General features: G+C 44.9%; 1 protein-coding gene and 1 non-coding gene across 7 annotated transcripts in view; both read left to right on the top strand.

Moving 5' to 3' along the window:
• The window catches only part of abr (ABR activator of RhoGEF and GTPase), a 137,245-nt gene that overhangs the window by 103,175 nt on the left and 8,436 nt on the right, over positions 1-25,634 (top strand). The window contains exon 1 of one of the 6 annotated variants that reach the window (XM_078286467.1): positions 14,745-15,316. The exons of the other annotated variants lie outside the window; for them this stretch is intronic. Coding sequence (XP_078142593.1) covers positions 15,131-15,316 — 186 coding nt within the window. The 5' untranslated portion in view covers positions 14,745-15,130. Of the gene's footprint in view, positions 1-14,744; positions 15,317-25,634 lie in introns of those variants that run through there. 6 annotated transcript variants of the gene reach the window in all.
• Positions 22,755-22,827, top strand: trnav-aac (transfer RNA valine (anticodon AAC)). The gene has a single exon. It is a non-coding gene; the product is annotated as a tRNA-Val (tRNA).

The following is a 25,634-nucleotide window of genomic DNA, read 5'->3' as shown; positions in this document are numbered from 1 at the left end:
GCCTATTATCTCTCTTTCTCTCCCCCCCCTCCTCTCTCTGCCGCTCTCTCTAGTACATTAGCTCTCTCTGCCTCCCCGCTGCGTCGTCGACTGTGTTTACTAAACTCAACTCATCCGGTTTTCATGGTCGGGGAACACTGCTAGCGGAGTGACAAGAGTGACAAAATAGATTTTCCTCAAAATCAAAGAAATGTCATTCTTGAAACTCAGTTTATTAAAGTCAGCACAGTGTTCCCTCTTCTGTGGTCTCTCTGTAACAACAGTTTGTTTTTCTCTGTGTCTTTTCATTTTGGGACATTGAATTCCAGGGATTTTTCTTTTTTTTTTTAAAGAGACAAACCTGAGGCCAGGGCATTCTTCTTTTCTTCTGATCCACAAAACACCCCCCCCCCCTCCTCTCTCTCACCGCTCTCAAGCTGTGGATTTATAGACACCAGATGACATTAGGGGAAAGGATCCACCCCGTCCCTCTCATCGCGGTCCCAGTCTGGCTCTCCAAGCGGCAAAGCTCATTTCATGCGTGGCTCTGGCCGCCGACGCGCCGCAAGGCTCAACCCCGCGGATTCTGTGGATTTCACCTCGGCTGCGGGCGTGTGAAATCCCTCTGCGGTTTATGGATGGGTGTCCTGCGTGTGTGACCAGAACTTGGACACATGCACACAAATACACACCCTCCTTCACATGCCTAGTGCCAACATTGAGTGTATAGGAGTACGGCAGAGAGGAGAAATCAGTGTTTCGGGCTGTGGGTGGGAGATGTGCGCTTCTCAGCTCAGTCTGTATGATATGAAATTCATTGTATACGTCAACAACTAAAATAAGTTGTATGAACATAGGGTGTTGTAAGGGGAAAAAAGCATAAACTGATGATTTTCTGAAAATATAATAGATTTTTGTTATATTTTAGATAGATTTTTGTCATATTGGTGGTTGTTTACCTCATGATGATCACCAGCTGGAGGTGAAGGTTTACCCACCTTTTTATTTACCACTATGACTGGTTGGTCCATTCTGGAAGAGAAGCACTGACGTTATAGCTGTGATAGACGAGAGAGTTGGACTGGAAATCTGCTTTGATTCATACAAGGAAATGGAGGAAATTGGATGGTCTGTGAAAGATTTGGTGAGCATTGTATCCCTCCCTCAGAGGTTAGAAAATGATCTATTTAAAGAAGGCTTTCTCTCTATCCTCTATCATGGTTTGCTGGCGGGACAGCTCAGCACAGAGGCACCCCTCAGTCTCTCTGCCTTCTTTTCTTTCCTAATCAGATTTCACATCAACGCCAGAACCAACTCTCTGACCACCAGATGCGACTTTTCTTTTTTTCTCTCCCCCTTTTATCCCCAAGAACCCTGGGAGACCAGAATACTTTCTCCCTTCTCCCTCTCCGCCTCCCTCTCCCTTTTCCTCTTGCTGTTGTTGGCAGCCATCCTGCCCATATTGAAATAAATGGGCCTCAGCAACACGCAGTGTCCTAGCGTGGAGAGGCTGCTCTGGCTTTGAAGTGGCCAGTCGGGGGACCAGCGCCTTCCCCGCAGTGGTGAGATGTGATGGATATCCATCTGTAGCGGGCCCCCTTTCGCTTTGAGTCGCACACTGCCCCGGGGAAGCCGCTGATAGGGTTGGACAGTTATGGAGCTGCAGAGTTTACCCAAATGCCACTTAGTTAAAATGCCCTCCTTCGCTGTTTGTTTAGACGTGGTGATTGTGCAGCGACTGAGATGCTTTCCACATGGTCGAAGCCGGAGCCTGAGATTGAGCAAGGCTCTACCCGCTGTGGTTCTGCACCTCATTATGCAGGATGGTTGATGTGTGCTGGGGGCCTGCTTGAGGTTTGGTTTGTTCTAGGAATTGGAGATATGGTATAGTGGACAGCGGGGATTATGTTACTGTATGTTTTCCACTATCTTGGACATGAACATTGCTTTTGTTGCTGAAGTTTTTTTTCTTCAGAAGAGCTTATATTTGCATCCTGTTCTCATTCACTGAAAGTTTGACTCATTCCCAGCACCTTATAGTACCTCAAGTAAATACATTTTTAGATTCCTAACCTTGGCAGTGTTGATGCCATACACTGTGATACTTAATTGGTCTTTTCTCTTCTCCCCGCAACAGGGAGGTGAGAGGTCAGGGTCAGCTACAGCACAGTGTCAGTGAAGCTGGTAGGGATTCAGTGTCTTGCTCTAGGACACTTCAGCAGGACAGATGCCTGCCAACACAGGAGCTTGAACCCGGGTCCTTGTATTGAAAAGTGATCTCCCTACTTACTACACCACCCTGCTACATCCTGAGTCCTGACCGCCGTTTAGCGTTTCTGTCTAAATGTTTCCCCAGAAGTGTCCATAGGAATTTGTCAGGCAGTATAGTGTGTCAGAGAGATTACTGACATCCTGGTTTTCCACTGTACAACCTCTGCAGTGTGTGAAGAGAAGTTGGACGGCTTTGTAAAGGATCTGCGGTCCAATGACCACATTTTGTAACAGCAGAAGTGGTCCAGACATAATGATGTTTAGACAAAGCGGGCTTCTCCCAACGAGGTGCGAGAAACGGCAGAAAAACAGCAACTGGTTTGACCATCATGGCCATATGGGGTTTTGATGTTGTGTGTCCTAATGTTGTTGTTCCACTCATGTTTCCATTGTGTCATCCATTGAAAGCAGTTAAAAAGTGAGTCATCGTGAGGGCAGGTATGTTGAGCCTGGCCCTCGCTGTCTGCCAAGAGCAGTGTGTGTGTGTGTGTGTGTGTATGTTTGTGTGTGCATCTGTGTACTCATACCTAGGGTGGTCGATGTCCTTGAGCCCCCCAGTCTTTAGTGAAGTACCTATATATCTGTGTGTCTCTTCCCCAGTAAGCAGTCAGATGTGTCTGTAGAGACCTGGCAGCCTCTCACACTGTCACTGTCAGTGATTGAAAGAACCACCAAGACTCTTGTGTGGGTGTAAAACTATTTTCCGGGTTGCAAGTTGGCCTACAGCTATCAGTGTCCCTTGGTTTCAGTGAAGAATGCAAGCGATTCTAATTCTAAGACATTTTGATGGAAACCAAAGGGCAAATTTAAGGGTGTCAGTTTTTCAAAGCCTCTGTGACTAGACCTAAATATCCCTCCACCCTCTGTTTTGCTTCCTTTTTCTTTTTTTATTCCCCCGCCAGAGTGGAAAGAGAAAGAGTGGCAGTGGAAATGTCAGGGTAATGTGGGCATAAAATGAGGCTTAGAGGACAAGGAGATAACCAAAAACAAAGTACTGGTACACAAGTACACCCCCTTCACAGCTCTGCACTCAGATCAGCCTGAATTTAGTTCTTACCTCAACCATTTGGGGATGAAACACTAGCTGACTCTTAATCAGTAGCTAGAGGTACTACAGCTGTTATTTTTGGGATGCTATGTGCAGTTTTTGCATGCTAGGGTGTTGCATAGAGATCTGCCCAGCTCCTATAGTGCCATCCAGGCATGTTCATGGGTGAGTCAAGAGAGAAAGCCCCCAGCCAGAAACGCACACTCACACACACACACACACACACACATAATGAATTTGCCTGGGAGACAGCGAGGCAAATGAGTCGACATGAATCTCAAACTGCTTGCCGAGGCAGATTCAGTTATTAATAGTATTCTTCCCAGGGCTTGTAGGGAAATTTAAAGTGAGCGCAAGGTCCTTAAAATAACCCATTTAGCCTGTAGCCTTTATCTAGAGCTGTGACCTTTGACCCCAGTATAAGCAGGAGCTGAGGAAGCAGAGAAGTAGTGTTGGCCTCAGTATTTGTGATGTCCAGATTTAGATGTATAGAGGCACAGTGGGTCAGAACCAAATAAACATTGATTCAACACCCACAGCCAGTGTGAGTGCTATTTTTTTACTCGCTGAAAACAAGATTACAAAATTGCTTGTGGCAACTGAACTAGTTAGGAAGTAGCCTACATACACCTTATATATATTTTACTACAGGGATTTTGCTGTCTGTGTGCTTATAAGTTTTTAGTGCAGTAGTATAGAGGCAGGATCCTGACTCAGATCTCTCTGCCTCCTAGTTTTTTTTTTCCTCCACATCTCAGCAATGCAAGTCCTGGATGACCTTTCAATGTTCCTTCCACTCCACTTATCAGAGTGGAACAAGGCCTCTCCATGTTTAATATAAATGCAGGAGAAAGCGGTCAATTAGGTTGTGTACTGTACTTCTGAGAGAGCAGAGATGGTAGGAACTATATACTATAAATATTGAAGGATATTTCAGTTTCATGGGTCATGTACAGAAGCTACCCTCCTTGCAAACCCACAGATAATCTTCAATGCATCAAGTCTTATAATTTCAGCTATTATAAGTGAAAGGCTGTGGCTTGTTGTTAGCATGTCGACACTCAGAGACCATGACTTTCCCTGACATCATGCCGTTTGTATGGCAGGTCCCGTGAGTGGTGCCAGGCGTTTGATCCTGCTTTATGACTTCCTCTCCCAGGGCCAGGGAGGGAGACTGACCGTTTCCTGTGCTGGGCTACGTAGTCTGCATGAGCTTGGCTTCCTCGCCTCACTAATCGCACCGGCCCTCATCTCCATCTAGCTCGCTGTTGTTGATTTTTCAATGAATATCGGAAACCCCTCCCACGCCTGAAAACATCTTGTCCAAATCTGACGCTCCGCTAAATCAGATTTCGCGGTATTCATGTTTTAACAGTCTGCAGTGGCAACATCACAACTGATAATGCAGTTTCCGTTCCAAGTCTACTGTACAAATGTACAGTCAGGCTGCCAGTTGGCCACCCTGACAATTGTTTATCTCCACTAATGAAAACAAGCATTCCTCTCTGGTGGCAGGCGCATGCTGTAAAGAGTTAGACCGATGTAAACATGCGACCATAATGGTTATCTGGTGGATGCTATTATTTAACGCTTCTTACTTGTAGCTTCTTGAATTCCTGTCCCGGTGCCTCAGCATCGGGCCCCTCTGCCACCACTTATTAGGCTAATGATGATGTAATTGTTTTCATGTGGAGGAAATGGCCCTACAATCCCTCCAGGCGCCCCTCAAGGCTGTTTCACCACGTCAGCTGTCTAAAAGATGAGGTCATGGCTGTTCTGGTTTTTAGGGCCGCACCAAATCCGATTCTGGTGTTGGATGGCAGGCTGATACCAAGAGACACGTGTGACATGTCAGAAATCAAAGCATGTCAGCTTGATTTTCTGCCTTTTTCACACATAAAGGAATGTTGAACCTCTCTAATGGAGAAAAATGGGGTATATAGCTCAGTCTTTGACCCCCGAAACTTTAAAGCCTACTTTCTCAGACTCTCAGACAGAATTTCATATATCCTTGTGTAGATCTGATTTTGTATTATGGTACAGACTTTTATTTTTTATTTTTTTGTACATTCTGAAATGACGCACAAATGAGTGACTTAAACCTCACTATTCAACTGAATCTTGACAATTACTGCACTAAAGTTGACCATTGAAATCTACTGACTTGAATAACCTTGTTTTTTTTTCCCTGATAAAACCCAGGAGAACATTCCTCTCTCTAGCTTGTAGTGTTTTTCAGATGATGAGTGCTCTCTGTGTATTGCTTCGCTCGAAGCAGCCTGTTGCATAACCAAGCGTGTCGTGCTGAATTCATCTGAGCAACCTTTTAAAAAACGTCCCCGGCAGGAACACGAAACGCCTTGATCCAGCGGGGGCGCCAGCTCGAGTGTGTACCTGTTCCCTCTGCTGGTGCTACTTTCAAAGAGCTGAGTGGGTGTTTTTGAGGGAGGGCACCTCAGCCCAAACGTCTATTTCAGAGACACACAAAGTGTTTGAATTATGTAATGTGTATTGTATAATAGCCGGCAGAGGGGTGTGTGTGTCTGTGTGTGCGTGTGTGTGTGTGTGTGTGTGTGTGTGTGTGTGTGTGTGTGTGTGTGTGTTCCAGCAGCTGCGGAGGAGTTGTTTGGGTTGATTACCATGCTGCCTGCTAGTATCTTCTCCTCTCCCTCCATTATAAGTTAATGCTTTTTCATGACCAACATAGAGGAGGCAGGTCAGCTCCAGTCAGAGCCAGCCATATAGAAGCCACCATGATCCAGCCACTAATCCTGCCTTTAGCTGCTAGGTATTGATCATTAGTGGAAAACAGCCTTGTTTGGTTTCTAATCCCACTTATTTATCTGTGGATGAAAAGGAAGGAGAGAGGGATGGAAGAAGAGAGCAGTGGATCAAAGCAGAGTGAGAATAAAGGACAGGAGAGAGAGCAACCTGGAGCATCAGAGAGAGTGTTTAGCTGCAGCTCCTCCTCATAAGCCTGAGGTGGTTTGTCTACCTGTCCTGCTAACGTTGTTACATAGAGGCTGAACCAGGATGTATGGCTGGAGCTGGAGCTGGAGCTGAACGAGTCTCTATTGGTTTTCCACTTGCTAGTCGATGGTTTCCCAGTCAATGTAGAGTCGATGGCTTCTTCACCTGCTAATGAGGTTTTGACCTTTCACTGATTAGTTTAATGCTGATTTTTATTGGTTATTGGTGAAGGGGGGCTGGTAGGGTGTGGATGCTGTTCAGCTAGTTAATGCAATAGCTGATTCTGTCCTGTTGGGAAAGAAAATGTGTTAACAAATCTGGATTTGATGATGGGGATTTGATGGCCTTCCTCAGGGCATGTTCACACCAGTCTTCTCATTTTGTAGAAAACACACAGCCTCAATCGCATTTTGTGCTGATTATCATTTTGTGATAAAGCAGGCTATGCAATGTGCACTTTGTTTCCATAACAAATGTCAAATGCTCTATTTAGCGGGTGATAATGTGTGGCATTTTGTTAACATCGTAAAATCAATGTGGGTTACATAAACAAACAATAGATACATGATTTCATGCTGGAAGTACCACTGATTTGAGTTTTTTGTGTATTTTGTTTGACCATGGCCTGTGCTGATCTTGCCTATCAGCTGCCTACGTAGCCTGGAACTCCGCCTCCTCTTCGTAGTGATTGGTCGGCTCACAAAACATGCAGGCCGCATCGTGAGCACTCCTCTGAGAAGTTGAACTTCTCTCAGCTTGAGCAAGCGCTCTGCTCTGCCAGGTGCAGTGCTTTTTGCACAGCAGCTGCTTTACATCTATCATGCAGCAGCTCCTCTTTGGCTTTAATGTAAAAGACAGTGGCAGTTTGAAAATAGCAGAATAGTGTGAACGCAGCCTTATCCTCCTCATTTAGAGCCTAACATTTAGACAGACATTTAGTTCTAAAGGCTTTCGGCTTCGGGATTGTTTTCAGTCGGCTCTTTGTACTGTAAGCTTGAGTTGCGTAATACTTCCTCATCCCATCTCTTGTCATTGAAGATCACCCTATCCCCTCTTCTCCTCTGTTAGTCGCCCCCCTCCTCCTCCCCCTCCCCTTCATGTAATCTTCCAGGTGGCTGGGTCCAGCCAGTCGTGGGTTTTACTCTCCAGAGTGAATTATTCAAGCAGGTCAGCAGAGGCAGCCTCCCGTGGGGCCGTACTGCTCTTCATCACAGGAACTGGGTCACACGGCTCAGATGTAGCACAGCCTTGTCCCAGTCAAGCAGTGAGGACAACACTAGGGCATGATCATGACTGCAGCATAGTGGGGTCGTGTCCCCGCAGCGATATAGGATAGGATGGCTTAAAGCTGCACTAGGCAAGATTTATGTAAAAGTACCCCCGTCTTATCAGTCTAAATCACTGGGGCTGCAAGAGAGAAGAGAGTCCCATCCCCATTAATTGAGACTCCGTAGATTTGCCCTATTTACCCAAATTAATTTGCGGGGTCAGGTACGGACACTGGTGGGAAGTCTTGTGACAAATCAAAACTTAAAAGCGAAAAACAAAACCTACAGCTAAATAGCAGCGAGCAAGCATTCCGTCCAGAGAAAGCTGGACTCACCAATGATGGTTGAACCTGCTGCAAAAAGAGATTTCTTTTACCATCTCCTCCCCTACTGGCTACTCATAAAAAACTTAGCTCTGCTTCATATGTTTTAAGCACAGTTTTTAAGGTCAGGGAAACTTCAGTTCTGTAATCTCAGTAAAAATGACATTGCCAGAGATGGGTGACGGGAAGATTAGCAGTAATTAAGAGGTACTGTGGTGTAGAGCTGTAATTACCTCTGCCAAGAAGGTTATGTTTTCACCCGTTAGTTTGTTTGTCTGTCAGCAGAATATCTCAAACACTTATGAATGGATTTATATGAAATTTGGTAGACAAAAAGCCTTGGCCCAAGGATCAGTTGATGTGATTTTGGTGGTGATCCGGATCCGGGATTTCTAGAATTAGATGATTACTGTTTTTTTTAGCCATGTCTATGAAAGTAACGGAGATAGAGATTTGATTCCAAACCCTAAGTTAGCAGGGTCAAGAAATCAATTTAACTTAACTTCAAATGTTTTTCGGTGACAGCAAGTTGGAGACTTGTTCAGCATTGGCGGAGGTTTGTGATCTCCAAGTTCCTTCTAATTAAGCAATAAGACCAGATCACATGAATGGAGCATCAGCTGCCACATTCCTCTCAGGTTTGACCTCAGAGTGACTGAAGACAAACCTTTAATGAAATTGGGTCATAGCATACAGCACAAAAAATTTAATATTAATAAGGATATATCAGAATGAGGACATTAAACATGACACAGCTGTGTGTTACAATGAATTAAGTGGAAATATATGAATCAGAAGTATGGAAAACATATGAAGCACAGCATACATGCAGGGTGTGACTTCATTGTTTGGATGGAGGTTTGTTGTGCAGAACCTGCAGCATTGCTGCTTCACCCATTGCTCTTGCATCATTCTGCCTCTCACCCATTTTTTTTAGCTGCATTTTCTCTCCCTCTGTTTGTCTCTCTCTCCCTCTCTCCCTCTATAGCTGCATCCAAAACTACTGACAGGAGCAAAAGTATTTTCTAGTGGAGGAAACACCAGTTAAAAAAAAAAAAGGGTTTTCAGCTGATTTGTGGATTTCTTAACCTGAGAGGAAATCGAGGAGACTTTAAATGGTTCTGTCTTTTCAGTCTTTCATATCACGGCAGGAGGCGCTTTTCTTTTCTTCGTGCTTTCTCTTTCCACCCGCTCTTTCTCTCTCAGGGGACACACACACACACACACACACACACACACACAGGGGACACACAACCCAAACACAGGCTCCTCTTCTCCACACATCCCAACCACACCCTCCGACATAGAACTCCATGTTAATGATACCTTCTCCTAGCGCTCTCTCTCTTCTCCCTCTCCCCCTTTGTCTCAAAGTGCTTAATAAGTGATGGAGTGGTTAATCGGAGGGAGATGCCCCCCGACAGCTCAGATGAAAGGAGAGCAGGATTAATCTGTAAAGCACCCTAAGGGGCTGTGATTTCCCATCCTGCCAAACCCCCCTTCACTCCCATCTTAGCACTCCCACTGCACCCTGAAGGTCCCTCCGTTGAAAGACCACCCCCCATCCCTTTCTTTTTTATCCCATCCCCCCCCCCCTTCCTCTTGCCTATCTCTGCTTACAGCTCCAGTAAGAGCAGCAGGAAAGATCTAAGAGTGGAGGGTCATTTCGTAAAGGTACTTATAGAGACGGCTCGTATTAAAGCTGATCAAATTATCCGCTCACAACACGGCTTATGGCTATCGGTGTCACCCAGCCCGTCACGTCAGCCAATCGCAGGCTCCAGAGAGACACCAACACACGCACGGGTGCGACGGGCCCACCAATGAAAACGCAGCACTTTGTCATTCTTGATGAGTAAGCCAAAGAAGCCCGAAGCATCTTCCTCCTTTCTTCGGGTTTCATCATTTATTGTTATCCAAGTCCCAAATGATCATCTTTATTTTGCTGGTAGCTGCTTTACAGGCAATTACAGTAGGAATATCGCACAGCTGAAGCCAAGACATGATTGCGCGAGAGGACACACACACACACACACACACACACATTTTCAGTGTTTTCAGATGATGTAGCGTAAATGCGGGCTGCGCTTCAAAGCCCAATGATGAATAGAAGTAGATTGTTGAGTTTACTTTGTACTATGATTATTACTATGATTTATGATTCTTTTTCCTGCCATAGGGGCATGCAGGTTGTAACCATAGACCACCACATCTCCACCATGACAGCCAGTAACTCTTCATAGTCTCCCTGTGTTTTACACTGACAATGATGGAAAATGTGAATTCCTCAAGAACGGATGCTGTCAAACAAAATGAAACGTCTCGAACACTGAAAAGGATTGAAGTTGCACACCAAATCTTACCCAAAACATGAAAAATGCATGCACACACTCTGAAATTGCTCTGTGGAGTTTAAAGTTTGAAGTAAATTCTTCCTGGTTGGTTCAGAAATCTGGAGCAATACTTCTGGTTTTGCTGCAAGTCTAATATTCCAGCTTTGACCGAGGGTGGAATTAAATTGCTGATGATAAAAAAATGATAATAATAACATTGCGGACCAATTTGCATCGCACTCACACAGGCTTTGTATCCTACGCAGTGGGAATACAGTGAAGGTCAGCTACAAAACAACATGTTTCCAGGCAGCTGTGCGATGTCCCAGGACGTCTAACCTCCGATCATCGGGGCTTGTTACGTGACAAAAACAAGGATGACGCTCCCTGACCGGTTGCTTCAGAGAGAGCCGGGACCATGCCTTGTTCATTAGCCGGGCATGGATCCGGAGCCGCTCCATATTCATGTTGGAGCGCCGCAGCCGTTAAATTGATCATTAATTTACCTCCAGCTCTCGCAGGCCTCTGTGATTGGCAGGCCGCTGCTGAAGCCTGCAGGAGTGGAGGCAGGAGAATCGCAGAATCAACAGAATCCTGACGCTCGTCAGGGAGAGGCTGAAGTCCCAGATGGGGTTTGAGTGGAAACCAGAACCTAGTTCAACACTCACTCCCCCCTCCCCCCCTCTTGTCTGGTCATATGGAGCAGCTTTATGAGGGGCTGTGCCACCCAGCCCATCTATAATTAAGAGAAAGTACTGGTCCTGATGTCAGAGCATAGGCACTCAGGGCTGCGCCATCTGCTCTCTTACCTTTTGGCTTTCAGTGATTTGGTTTTATCTTTATCTTCAAACCCTTTACATTTGCTGTTCTAAACACCCGGTGTCTGGTGTCTGCAGTGCGAAAACACCACAACAATGACCGCTTGGCACCAAAGAAATAAAATGAAGATCTCGAGGATTACCACTTTAATTTCTCTCTTTCCCCTTCTCTTTCATGTAGTCTCCCACTCTCGCACCAAATCTTGGTTTTATCTCCCTTTTGAACTCCTCTCCCTCTCGCCTCTTCCCTCTCCATATCATTCTCATGCCTCACATCCTCAAGGCCACACACAGTTCATTCTTTCTTAGGGTTTATTTATTTCTCTCTCTTCACTTTTATCTGTAAATGAGGGCCTTGTAGGAAAATACTGGGCCAACGTTGCTCTCTTCTTACGCACGGCAATACCCGACCAACCGAGAAAACCAGGGAGCTGAAATATATTTCGGTCCCAACACTACACATACAAATATTATCCTGGCACAGCACTGTCCTGTCATTATGTTGTATTTAAATGTCATGTATGGAGTAAATTAGGGCTTGGGCGAGTGTGGCCGGTCTGTCTGCAGTCTGCGCAGTACCACTAAGCCTGTTTAATGCATGTGTAGTCGTGTGAAGCTCCAGCGCTGCCCACGCGCACGCAGGCATGTCCTTAACACCATAAATAAAGCATGAGCTGACACTGGGAGAGTGGGGAATGGGGTATACGGATGTACAGTATGTATGTGTGTGTGTGTGTGTGTGTGTTGGGGTGGGGGAGTGTGTGCATGCATGTGTATACAGTAGGATGCCGCTGATGTGATGTGTTGTGAAGTGTTGGACTCTAGTTGACCTGACCTTATAGAAACAAGAGAGCTGCTGCAGTGCTGAGGAGTCGTACTTCTGTGGGTGTGTGTGTGTGTTTGTACATGTGTGTGTATGTTATCCTGAACCTGAAACCTTATGGATTTAGTAATGAATGGGAATGTGAAAATACAAGAGACAAGACAGAAGAGAATGCATAAGGAAACAATGGAGAGGGTGAATACAGTAACTTGAAATGGTAGGAAAACAGGATTTGCTGACGACTAGTTTTGTTTTGGGGGGAATGCTCTCTTGTCAGTATCCTTTGGCTTTCAGGCTTACTTGACAGTAAAGGGAAGGGAAGCCAACAGCCAGGCAAACTCAACACATGAATGTGCACAGCGTTGTGGAGATCATGGCTCTAGATGACTGGGTAGGGGAGAGGATGTTCATCTTCCTATTTTGAAATACATTCAGTGAATCAAATAGATCGTCTGCAGAGTGTCTGCAAGATCAGTACCGCCTTTCTGTTATTGAGCTGCACCCACACATTCTCTTTCAGTTTTCTAAAGGTTTGTAAACCGTGTCTCCTGCCTGCCATCTATGTTTCTGGTTCATGAAATCAATAAGGGATCGTAGTTTTCTGGTGGATTCGCTTGGTCCAGCAGTTCCAATATTTTGGACATTTTTCTTTTGATTGATATTGTGTTCACGGAATTCTTTCTGCAGCAAATGTTAAAAACACATACATAACGACAGTTAACATACACAATGCTTAAGAAAAGAGCGTCCTCCATCAAAATCTAACATTCCAGTCTATTTCTGCGCTGTCCTCCTCTCTCTTCTTGCCCCAAATATCTCATCGCTCCCTGTATGTTTTTTTCCCCTTTCTTCTAAAACATGGTTTTCCCAGACATTCTTTCCAAGAAGTGACGCATGGAGTGTGTACGCCTCATGCTTACAATCAAGTTAAAAATACACTGTGGCGTCCTCAGCGAGGGTTGGCTGAAGCCTTTCATGCTAAACCCCCCCCCCAACCCCACCCCACTGCCCACGCTATCGGTCAGAGAGTCAGACAGACATACTGTATAGTCCTACTCACCCCTCCTATCTGTTCACCGTCACTCTTTTATCTTCAGAGAATACACATAAACCCACATGCTGTTGCACTCGCTCATGATATCATGCTGTCTAGTGCTATCTGAGGCGCCGCTTAGAGACATGATGACTTTGTTCAGAGCCTTCATGTACCTATGGATTTACCACCAACCCCTGGATATATTCAGTTCAACCGTCCCAGCTAGTAATTGCTGCAGTGAATAATACAGAATGGACACATCATCAAAACATCGCCCAAAATATCAATAATCGTTTAACTTGTATTGGCGTCTTTTAATACCGTCTTCGAATTTAGGAAGTATTGAAAAAACGTTGCCTCAGTTATTCCTCTTGGATTAGAAATTTGTACTTATGATCTGTTTCCTTTCATTAGAAGTTCTTTTTTCTTTTTTCATTCCATTTACTAGCAGGGGAAACAAAAGGGATTTTTTTGCTTTGGAAGAACATTTTCTGTTTTCGGTCCACATATTTCTGCATCACGCTTGAGCTAATCTACCTCGCCATCCAAACGGATACATCCCAACAATTCGGTAGATCAAGGTGATTGTGTTACGTGTATACGATCCTCTCCTCTTATCCCGACCCCTTTATGAATCACGGCACAATCAGCAGGCATCAGTCTACCTACCAGTAGACGGTGGCTCTGAATCACAACTACCATTCACTCTGCCCAGGAGACAGCATGTCTGACTGGTGGGGGTTTTAAAATGCAGCCTCGTGTCTGTAACCTTTTCCTCAGCAGACATTTTTTTTCCCGCTAATATAAATGGGATGGGACACGGTGGATGGAGATGGAATTTGACAGGCATGCACAGACTCCCCTGCCCCTATCGATCCATTATACAGAGAAATACGCCTTTTAAGAGCAGCCAGCTCCGGCTGTCCTGTTGAATAAAGATGGTGATTCGCTCTGCATGTCTCAGAGGGTGTGTGTGTGTGTGTGTGTGTATGTGTGTGCGTGCGTGCGTGCGTGCGTATGTCTTTGAATGACTTTCCAATGTCAACAGACAGCTCAGTGGAAAGGGTTAACCATTGTAGTTGAAAAAAACGCGCACACACACTTTCACACACACACAGTAAGTACTGGCAGATCTAGTGCTTCCATAATGGGAGGGGAATGGTGGAAATCAGAGAACTGTAAAAGAGTGGTGAGGAGAAGTCATGTGCAGAAAAAGGCATGGCAACAGGCGCAGAGAGAGAGAAAGGAAGAGGAGGAGGAGAGGGCAGAAAGAGAAGGCATAGAGGGAAAAAAACGTGACTTATCACAATATGAGAGAGAATGTAGAATCATTTTAAAGCCTCCTAGATTTCTACTCAGATGAAGTTTTCCACTGTGTGTTTTTTACTGGCATTCCATCCACAAGCGAATAGTTCTGAGTCTTACTAGGAGTTTTGGATTTTTGTCCCTATCAATCTCATTCGTTACCTGCATACTTTACAGTTCCAGCTCATTCTCACATTCCTCTTTCTTTCCCTTTACTCACTTCCTGAATGTGGTGACTGGTTATGGGAAAGGCTGACAAGGGGTCAAGGCATTGAGCAAAGACACAGTGCAGCGTTGGTCGCTCTCTCTCTCTCTCTCTCTGCTCTCCCCTGCTTCCCATTGACTATTTCTCTCCCTGTTTATTGCCTATTGCATCCCTCCCTCCCTCTCTCCCTCTCTCCTCTCTTTGGAGGTGTGTCTATCAACATCTGGAGAAGCGGGGCCGGTCGGTGACAACGGGAGCTCATTCACTCCTCCTCCCCCTCCTCCTCCTCCTCCTCTTCTCTCTCTCTCCCCCTCTCTCTCTCTCTCTCGCTCTAGCGCTCGGCGCCTGTGTTTGCCGTTGTGGAAATCAGATTGCGAGGCGAGGAGATGTTGGCAGCTGACTGTGGAATGAGCACCAGCGTGGAATTATTGTCAGGCTTTATCGAGGAAACCATGGCAGCGTCCTGTTCCCATCTTCTCTCAAGCATCCTTGTAGTCTTCTTGAAGTGAATTTCTGACCGAGCGTCAACTGTGGGAGACTTTTCTTCTGTGCCGTTCATCTCTGAATTTTCAAACCAAAGCCCCATCCTCTGCTTCTCGGTCGGTCGCTGCGTCTCTCCAACGCCACGACCTTTCATCCGGCGGTGCGGCGTTCAGTAGGGCGAGAGGCTGTGTGGGGATCCGTCCTCCGCACTCGTAAGTGTAACTTCCTCCACCCCGTGTCCGCGGAGGGGGGGTCCAGAGGCTTTGGGATGACGGAGATCCTGGTGTCGGATGTAAACTTGAACTCGGTGTGCGAGCGCCTGGAGCAGCACTGCTGCGTGGACCAGAACCAGCACAACCTCGCCGGGCAGCCGCAGACCCCCGTGCTCAAGAGGCACACCAACACCGGGGCCAAGCTATGGGGCCGCGTCCGCAGCAAGCTGCTCAGACAAAAGGTCTCTGCCTGACACACACACACACACACACTGTGTTTTCCTCTCTTCTTTCTCCCTCAGTCCCCTTGCGTTTGTTCTGTGGCGGCTCTCCTATTTGTCACTGTGTCACTGCCATCTGTTTTGCTGTCTGTCTTTTATGCTCATGCATCCCTCTCCATGTGCTTGCTGTGCTCTCTCCCCGGGTGTCTTTCTTTCAACACACAGCTGAGTATTGTTCTTGTCTGATGGGTCTATTGACTGTGGCAGAGCCAGTGATGTAGAGGGAAATGAAACGGTTGGTAAACTATCACCTGCAATAACAGCCACCACTGTAGATAATAAAAATCAACTCTATTTTCAGAATAGCATTAATTCATGCTTTTTTTTTCTCCTTAAATGACCCTATCCTCATATAACTTACATCAGTTTGATGCTACTTACAATGATGTATACTGTGAATACATGTCATCAAGATTAATGTCAGCTTTAAAAGGTGGGTAAACTCCAGTCTGCAAATAGATATGTAGGTAAACTGAGTTTAGGTGGGTTTACCCTCCACTACATCTCTGTGTATAGCCCTCCTGCTCAGTGTGTCCTGATCTAGCCTGTATGTGTAGACAATGTCATGCATTCTAGGATGAAGTGCTAGATATGTAGATGCTGGACTGTGGAATATAATAATGTAACCAAGAGATTAAAATTACAAGTGAGTCTGTCCATTAAACGTAAAACAACCATTTCCTCCTCCTTTCCTAGTATCTCCTCACTGTCTTATTCCTTCCCCTCTCTATTTCAGCCCTCATCCTCCTTCCACATCTACCAGTCTCCTTCTTTCCTCATTTAAAGCTACTGATGATGGTATTTCCAACAAATTTTTCTTGGGTATCAGAGGTATTTCAGTGCCAGACTAGCTCCCCCTGCTGTTCATTTGTAGGAACACCATGCTCTGGCTGAAGCTGATCTAATGCTCCCTTGGCATTTCCCCAAGTACAGGCCATTTTTTTTCTCCTACTAATTAACTGTCAAATTAGCTCAGATAGCCTCCTAAAAATATCGTCTAGCGCAAATATTTCATTTTGTGCACAATTACTTACACCTTTACTGACATTTTGTAATGTCAGGGTAAAATTTGGATTAAAAGTTGGCAGTTTATAGTATGTAGTCAAATCTTCTTTCATGCAGTGGCTTGTACAATGACATCTCCAGATTCTCACTATCTTGTTGTCAGGTTGTCTTTCCAACCTTTTCAGTGTATTTGTAAGAATAATCAACTGTGACCTTGCTGGGCTCTCCTTCCTAATTGTTTTCTTGAACTCTAGTTAGTCGGTAAAAAACAACATTGTGCTGCCCAAATACTTATGGAGCTCTCTATGTGTGGTATTACGGGATTGAGGTATATGCACAAGGGGCAATTATTGTCACTTTCTTAAAACATCGATGAATGGGCCTGTTTCCTCTCCCAGGTTGGACTGAGTGACCCTTATGTTTGTGGAACCTACACACACACACACACACACACACACACACACACACAGGTCTGGTGTTTTAAAGGTATGGCATAGATTAGTTGCAGGTTCTGGGTTGTGATTCATGCCTGGGCGTATGAAGGAAGACCCTTTTTTTCTCCAGATGCTATTTCCGTGTGGAGCTCTGGAAGAGAGGGTGGAAGCACGTGAGTCTGTTCAGTTCTCTGCACACGCAGCTGAAACTATGACTAATGTGCAGGGGTAACAGCCCTAGATGTGTGTTGTTATTTTTTTCTTTATTCCAGTGTGTTTGCACGTGCGTATGCAGCAGTCCCTCCCCATCTCGTCAGCTGTAATCCATGTGCATAAGAAACTGTTTAGGGGACGGTCGCAAAAGGACAAAGTATTCCAAGATGATAGCTGGCTTGACCTTTGCTTCAGCGCTTTCCATTGTTCAATACCGGCCCGGGGAAGGCTGACCACTGCTTGGTATACACTGAGTGGGATAAAACAGGGATTACACACAATAAGCCCAGGCTTTACTGCACTGAGCCCAGTTGGTCCCTTATTGATTCATGCCACCACTCCCTGTGTGACGCTCCCACATGTCTCAACACTGAAGAATATGATCAAGGAGGAAGCCTCTCTCTCGCTCCGTCTGTGGCTCTAGGTTGTTCTCTGCCAAATGGTTTAGAAACTGATGACTGGCTTTGCACTCGGTTTCACTTTGTGCCGCTGCGGTCTGTTGCTCTTTGGTGCACACGGATTTTATTTCTATCCAAAGTTGTCAGCTTTGCAGTTAGTTACATGTGATCGCGCTCGCTTGCTCTCGTCCCGCACATAAATCTCCCTACAGCGGCGTGTCCTCGCGCACTCACTCTGCTCTGTGAAGTCCCATTCATCCATTCATCCATTTTGAATGAGGCTTTGATGGCCACGTTTTCTGAGTAAACTTCTGTTGCGATGTTTGTGTGGTCAGTCGCCTCCAGCTCCAACTGGTTCTCCCCCAAAACTCCCTTTCTTCCCTCTGTCCCTCTGCATTTCTGCTACTATGAAAAGGTTGATGCTGTTTGCACATGGAGTGGCTGTACTGTGCAATCATCTCCCATTATCACCTAAAACAATAATATGACAGGCAGTTTGCAGGTTCTCAAAGTTGTTAGAGGTCTATTTCACCATGTAATGATCAATAATGTTAATTTTGATGGTTAGTATCGACAGCTTTTTACATTTTGTGAAATTTAGTCGAGGCAGAATTAGAAAGTAAGGCAAACCAAATAAGGCAAATGCCATGAATTGTGTAGTTTCACCAAAACATGAATGAGACCAGCAGTAGTGTCACTTACATTTTTGTATTTTGTACTACATCACTGCACTTCCAGTTGGTCATAGTAAGTTTGACCCACATGCATGTCTTGATTAATACAAGACAGGGTGAATACAGGATGCCAAACATTTTTTGTTTTCCTCACATATGCTTTATAAACACAGCTGGACATCATTTCCTGTTGTCCTTTATCTTGCAGTGCCCAGTTATAGTTTCAAAACTTTTATTAGCTATGTTCAATTGGAAATAAACAATATTGCCGGCTTTTTGTTCTTTATTGTGGTTAAATCCAATTCCAGGTAGCACTGAAAAGGTCTTGTTCTGAAACCTGCAGATAAGTATGAGGAAGGACGACTTCAAAGTGTAATTTTCAAGGAATTAGTGAAGGGGGGGCTGGGAAAGCGGACTTTGGGGCATATTGCTTTTTGTGTTTGTGCGCATCTGTGTGGTATGCGTGCTATTTACAGGGTGTTGGAGAGGAATGTGGATGTAAGTGAGGATGTGTGTGAGGGTATGGAAGTACACCGGGGAATTGTCCTCTCTCGCTCAGCCTCGAGCGGCTTCTAATTAAGACACTGCGTGATGAGATGGGAGGAAGAGGAGGGGCGGGGGGGGGGGGGGGTGGGGGGGGGGGTTGGCTGGGAACACTAATTGGACTAGAACCAGACATAATGTATTTTTATGTCCCGGCAAAAGACTGATGATCAAGCAGTTACTCAGCGGTAGACGGTGTTTTTGCGCTGTTGGTTTGACATTATGTTCTTATGGCTGGTGACCCGTTTGCAGCGCAGGTTTGGTTTCTATCTTTGTCGAGCTTCAGCCAGCTTAGCGGCGAGAACAATGGAGCCGTCCTGCCAGATAAGCCGTGGACGAGAATCGCATCGAGCCATTATCACCCGCCCCTCCTCCTCCTCCCTCATCCCACCTCTTGCCCCCGCCGCATTTTAGCCCACATACAAAATTCTGCTGTTCCATTTGAGTATGTTGATTAGTGCAGATGAGATATTAGGGTTTCATCCCTCCCGCGTGCCTAAAATGCCAGCCAGGCCCCTAATGGCCTTTTTTTATAGGCCACATAAATCTCTGCCTGTCCCCGCCGGAGGGCATAGCCCTTTATTGGCCCCAATCCATTCCCCCCTCGCAGGCTCTGTGATTGGTTAATGAGCTCCAGGAGGAGGCTGACAGGTCAGTAAAGCTTTCTCAGGTTGTGATACCCAGAATGACCCTCTCTCTCTCTCGGACGGGTCCGACCCGCCACCTCTGGCTGCGGGGCAGGGTGGTTTTAATCTCAGTAGGGCGACAACAAGACATTAATCACCTCATTAGTGGGCGAGTGTTGGAAGATGTCGGCCTCTGGTGTGTTCATCACAGGCCTCCTAAGATAATAACAGGGGTGTTGTTAAGGCCAGCAGTTGTTTCTCCACCAAGATGATGACCCAGCGTTCCCACTGGTCATGGGATTTACTGGAATATCATGGAAGTTTAAGAGGCAAGACAAGGAAATTTAGGGAATTTAAAAAATTCTTTGGCAGGGAATATCAGGGAATTTTACAAATGTGTCACTTTGCAAGAATATACCAGAATGTATTTTACAACTTGTTTCACACATTCATTGTATCAGATGGAGGTTTTCAGCTGTTTTTCTCCACAGCAAGCCCAACTGGAGTGGAACCCAGACTGTTGACCACTTTAGCAACTTTCTGACCTGAAAAACAACATTCACAAACCAGGAAGGAACAGCATTTTTAGGTCATGGAAGCACTTCAGCTTAGTTATTTGAAAGTCATGGAAAAGTCATTGAATTTTACATCAGAGCCACAGTGGGAACCCTGATCGCCATACTGACCACAGGCTACAAGACTGAAACATCATACTTCTGTTACAGTGACGGTAATTCGTCGACTCCGATGAGCGAACATGATCTAATGGCTTTCAAATGGAACATGCTGTTAGTGCTTGAGATTGCAAATGACCTGCATAGTTAGGTAATTAGCTAGGCCACAGCTACGCAATGTTCCCACAAGGCAGAGTGGTGAAAAACACTAGCTCTCTCCAAGAGAAACACGAGGGTCATCAGAGGACAAAAATGTGGTTGTTTTGAAATCCCGCTCTCTTGATAGCACATGTGATTTTGTTACTGCCGCACTAGATTACATCTGAGATTTGAGGGTTAGTTTATCTATCCATGGGAAGCAGCAGTGTTTCGCATGCATCTTCATCTCAGGGGTTTTACGTAATAGTTCTCAGTTTACACACCTTTTTATTTGAAGAATAGAGTTTAGCCTCCTTTTTAGGCGGACATAAATCTTAAATTCATAGTAAACGTCATACTGAGTAGTTTCAAACTGATGAGGGACTTATATGAGGATAGGGCCTTTTTAAGGAAAATAGCATAACTTAATGCTTTTTCTGGAAATATAATTGATTTTTCTTTATATTGGTGATTATTTGGCTTTTGATCACCGACTGGAGGTCATAATTATTTACCACCACATCACTGGTTTTATCGACAAAGCATTCCTCTCTCCTCCTCTGTTTTGATCACTGTTAGACACTGCTGGATGGAGAGAACACTTTTTTCCAGCTCCAGTTCAGAACATTAAAGGGATATTTCACTCTTTCCCTGCTGGTGAGGGCAGGACAGCTCACGCTTCTGTGTGCATCTTACTCACGCAGGCTGCAGGCAGGGCCGCGTTGCATAAGTCTTGTAGTACGTGTCTGTATGTTGCTGTTTACAGACTCTATAAGAGAAGTGCACAGCGCCTGCAGAGATGCTACGCTACTCTGCAAATCACAACCCTGCGCTGGCTGGAAACCCCCACCGATTGGCTCAAACAAGGAAGTGCAGGGCAGGAGGCAACATGGTAACCGAGTCAAAGACCTCACATGACCGCGGTGACATCAGCAGCCGTTGAGTAAAGAGGCTTGCCATTGCTGATGCACATAGAAACAGTATGCTTATATGGTTCTTTGTCTAAAAATAGCCACGTTGCTTGCGCTCTATGAAGCCAATATAGTGTGATGTGTTAGAGGAAGAGAAATAACCTCAATCTTTGCACAAACAGTTCTCAGGATAGCGCTGTAATCCCGCTTAAACCAAGCAGCCATGCAGTATGAGCTACGTTCTAATTAAAGGACTAATAAAAAGCTTTCTGTCGCTGAATGAATATTTAATCAGCTAGAGAACAGCCCCGGAAAAGTGCGATGAAACACAAAGGACAAATTAAAGAGAAATTCATTAATTTAGCATATCAAAAGATCAAGTTGTATTTTGAATATCTTCGCCAAAATACATTCGCTCTCCAGCAAAGCAACAATGGGCTAATTAAGTGTGTGGGGATTTGATCATTAAAGCCTTTGCACATTATTTCATATGCAACTGACTTGATGTTTGGTACATTTTCTTCTGCTATTTCAGAACAGCTTTATTTTGATTTTTTGTCTTAGATCTATGCAAAGTAGTAGCAGTTTCGAAAAGGAAATTTTTAATTTATGTGAGTGTATAAAATTCCAATAGCAGAACAATGAAGGATCCACACCCCACCCTTAATTATAACCCAAAGATGAAATGTGAGTAACTTATGATACTAAATTTATACATTTGTTTTGCCAATAAGGCAGTTAAACCCAAATGAAAAATGAGATGAAGACATTTACAGGCTAGATTCTTACTGTTGTTTGAAATTTATACTCTCTCATAAATGTCTAGAAAATCCTTTCCAGTTGTGTGGATGGATGTAACACAAAGAAATCCAAAGTAAATGCATTCAGGAATCATTTCAGCACTTTTTGTGCACGTATTGCAGGTATGCATTTCACAACTTAACGTGTGTCAGCACAGAAGGTTTTCTTTTGAAGAATCTCAGCACACATGAAGAACCTTCATGTGTGCTGATGGATGGATAATGCCACCTAAGGGCCCCAGGGCCAAGTACATTAGATACCCCCCCCACACACACACACACACACACACACACACACACACACACACACACACTTAGAAATCACCTATCAACCCTGTACATCATACATCAGCTCCTTCAAGTACACAAACAGTCAAGTGCCGACCCTGTCAGGTTATGCACGCGATAATAAATATCAAAGACGGCCATAATAGTACGCAAATTTGAATGTGACAACTAGAAATTAGAAAACTCCCATGGCGCTATGAACAGAAATTGGAATTACTAACAAATGATACAGCAGAGGTTGGGGAATAACACTTCAAATGTGCCTACACACTAACATGGTACCGTCAATCTTTCTGGACCCTTAGTGTTCTGGGGTCCTTGGGCATTTTCTTTGCATTCCCAGTTGGTAATTCATACATGCATGTGCTGAATTCACACTCTCCATTCTCTCCCAAATCAAAAAACCTGCAACTATTATTCCCCTACTACCATGCTGCTTGTGCTGAGCCCCTCCTCTGAAGCCCCCTGGGTGTTGTACTGGTAATATAATAATGTAAACAGCTCCAGAGGGGCCCGGACCTCTGTGTGTCCCACTGCGTCTGTCTAGCGCTGCTCTCTGTCTCCCATGGGCTTCAGCAGGGCAACGCAAGGAAGAGTGGCAGCATAAGAGTAGCAGGCAGCCCGGCTCACATGTTGCAGGCAGGGGAGGGAGGGGGGGATTATGTTTGCAGAAAGCGGGGCAGTATACTCAGCCAGTTCCCGTAGTGTAGTGGTTATCACGTTCGCCTAACACGCGAAAGGTCCTCGGTTCGAAACCGGGCGGGAACAGTTCCTTTTTTTCCCCCCACATTGAGAATATGTGTTTCTTATTGAGCTAAAGAAATAGGGGAACTAATGTTGAAGTTATGGTAACACTGGTAGGTGTGTAAACAATGTCATGTTCCGTGCTGCATCCAGTGATTTAGTGGTGTGATTTAGTCTTTTTGCCACATTTTTACTAGAGTACGCTTTTTTTTCTGTCCAAAGAGCACCCAACCCCACAATCTTTAGTATAAAAAGCAAAGAAGCATGCAAGTCTCCAATCTATAAACAATAATCAAATGTATTTTCAAAAAAGTAAGTAAAAGTATTAATGCATGCTATTTCTCCCTAAAATGCCCTGTCGTCATATAACTTGCATACTGTGAATTGTCATAAAGGTCCACAAATAAAAAGGTAAGTAAAATGAGTTTAGCCTCCACTACGTCTCTGGTTGCATCTCTGTCTTAGAAAAAACAGACGCTCTCAACTGCACTTTTAGTAGAATTAAACGAAAAAAAGAAAAGACAACTGTCAAGGTCAAAGTTGGCCGTCTGTTCTCTCTATGAAACAAAGACCATGTGGTGACAAAACGCCGTTACTTGTCTTATCTGCTTTGTTCTGTCCTTGCAGTTCAGTTAGGGAGGGGTACAGCAGCGTGCGCACATCCAGGCCAACAGCTGTCTGCTCTATCTGTAAAGTTAAGACTCCCTGTGGTGATATTACTGCCTGTACACTGGTCTATATTTCTCCCAAACTGACTACTGACAGAGAGTCAAACTACGGATATGAAAAGATACTGTAGCCAACAATGCATTTTATTCAGAGCCTACAAGTGTCCAGTAACACATGGCAGCCACATGCCTCCTGTCGCATTCTGCCCTATATCTAATGCTCAAATACATAGAGGGGCGATGACATGAGGATGTGTGTGTGTGTGTGTGTGTGTGTGTGTGTGTGAGAGTATGCAGGGATGAGGTTTAGTCAACTAGACGGGGCTTAGAGAAAGAAAATGGGTTGCACCATAACCAGCTGAGCCCCAGACCTGACACACACACACACACATACACACACACGCACAGCTGGAGTTGCCCTCAGAGACACAGGCCGTTTAAAGAACAATGTGTTCCCATACAACAGAGCGTCATGCTGGTTGAACAGATCTCTCTCCTCCAAACACACACACACACACACACACACACACACACAGTTATTTATTGTATTATAAGCAGGAACAAAGCTTGAAGTGTGTGCCCCCTACCAGCTGGTATGCGTACAAATCGCGGTACGGTGCGATCCACTGGATTTTAAGTATTTCTGTGCGTTGCCTCGGGCCGCCGACCTTTTTGGACGCTCCTCAATCATATTTGCTCGATAGTCTTCACGGTCCTACAAAGAGAGCTTTGACATCGCAGTGATGCGATCCTACAGTAATGGAGACCACATTCGCCTGAGGATGTCTCTTATACACCACAAGACACTTCTGCCTTTCATCTCTGCCTAGACATGTGCACACACACAGACACTCGTGCACATCATCTTTTTCAAACATTCTTAAAAACGGAAATAGGTCTTTGTGTTTTTCATCTCTTTGGACTAATATCAAAGGAGATATTAATGTAAGCTGGCAGGGTATCCGCAAGTCCTTAAAAAGTCTGAAAAAGTCAGTTGTCTAAATTTAAGGCCTTAAAAAGTATTAAAATGTCTTGAATACAGTTATTAGAGGTTTATTTTTCCACCATGCAATGACAGGTTTCTTTGCGCTGCATGTCCACTCTTAGATGAATACAGAAGAGGGTTGGTCATACAATGTGCAAAACATTTTTTTCATAAAACCCTAAATGCTCTTCCTGCTTTGTTTTAACCAGCCAACTGGATATTTCCCCCCAATTCATTTCCAACACCAGTGTGTCTTTATCAGTCTTGTCATGCAACCCATCTCCTGTCGTCCTGCTCTTGATTCAGAGCATAATATTTAGCGCAAACTAATTCAGTTTGAGTTTGCTCCGTGCCTGCTTAGCTAAGCAGTTTGCGGTCGTCCCCTTAAACCAACTCATTTCCCAGAAAAGGAAAGAGGGGAAATGGGCCAAGTTCCTCTAAAAGTTATTTTTTTTAATAAAAGGAGCCCAGTTGAAGATACAGTTTTTAGAAAGGTCAGCAAGTATAGCCGCTGACAGTAAGGATCCTCTTTATTTTTACAACCCTATTTGACTCCATTTATTTTTAATCAGGTTTGTGAGAAATTAGCCGAGGGTAATAAAGAGGAAATAGGTGGGAGGAACAGTGTTTTTTCCCTCTGAGCCCACTTTGAGGAGCTACAAGAGGCGTCGTGCATGTGACCTGGATCCTTGCCCACTTCACTTCTTGGCAGTGGCTGTGTAAAGACCCCATTGCAGTGATTACCCGTCCCTCGGTCTCAAACCCGAACCCTGCTGGGAAAATGAGCGCTAACGATAATAGGAGTGCGTGAAACCGATGCCAAATGGCCTTTTTACGAGGTAATGAAATACGCTCACTGAGAACTTTTAATGCTTGCAGCCTAATGCTGACAATAAGAGAAGTGTGCTGTGCCTTGTGCTCACCCAACAACCATTATGTTCTTCTAAGGTCAGCACACCACTACGCAGGGTAGTAATGACATAACAGCGTAGTGTAATTGCGATACACAGTCAGCCGCTGAATCAGCCTGTAAAAGAAAAGGTATTAGCTTTTGTGAGCTTCACGCTGTTTGCCTCACACAGCAAGCTGAGTGGAGCAAAGACTCCGGGAGAAAAACGTGTAAAACTCAACAACCTCCCATCCATCATGTGTCAGGACTCTTCTCTCAGGGCATCATG

This window comes from Centroberyx gerrardi, chromosome 11 (genome assembly GCF_048128805.1).
Source record: "Centroberyx gerrardi isolate f3 chromosome 11, fCenGer3.hap1.cur.20231027, whole genome shotgun sequence".
Lineage (NCBI taxonomy): Eukaryota > Metazoa > Chordata > Actinopteri > Beryciformes > Berycidae > Centroberyx > Centroberyx gerrardi.
The sequence above is the reverse complement of the archived record's forward strand: the minus strand, read 5'-3'. Positions and strand labels throughout refer to the sequence as shown.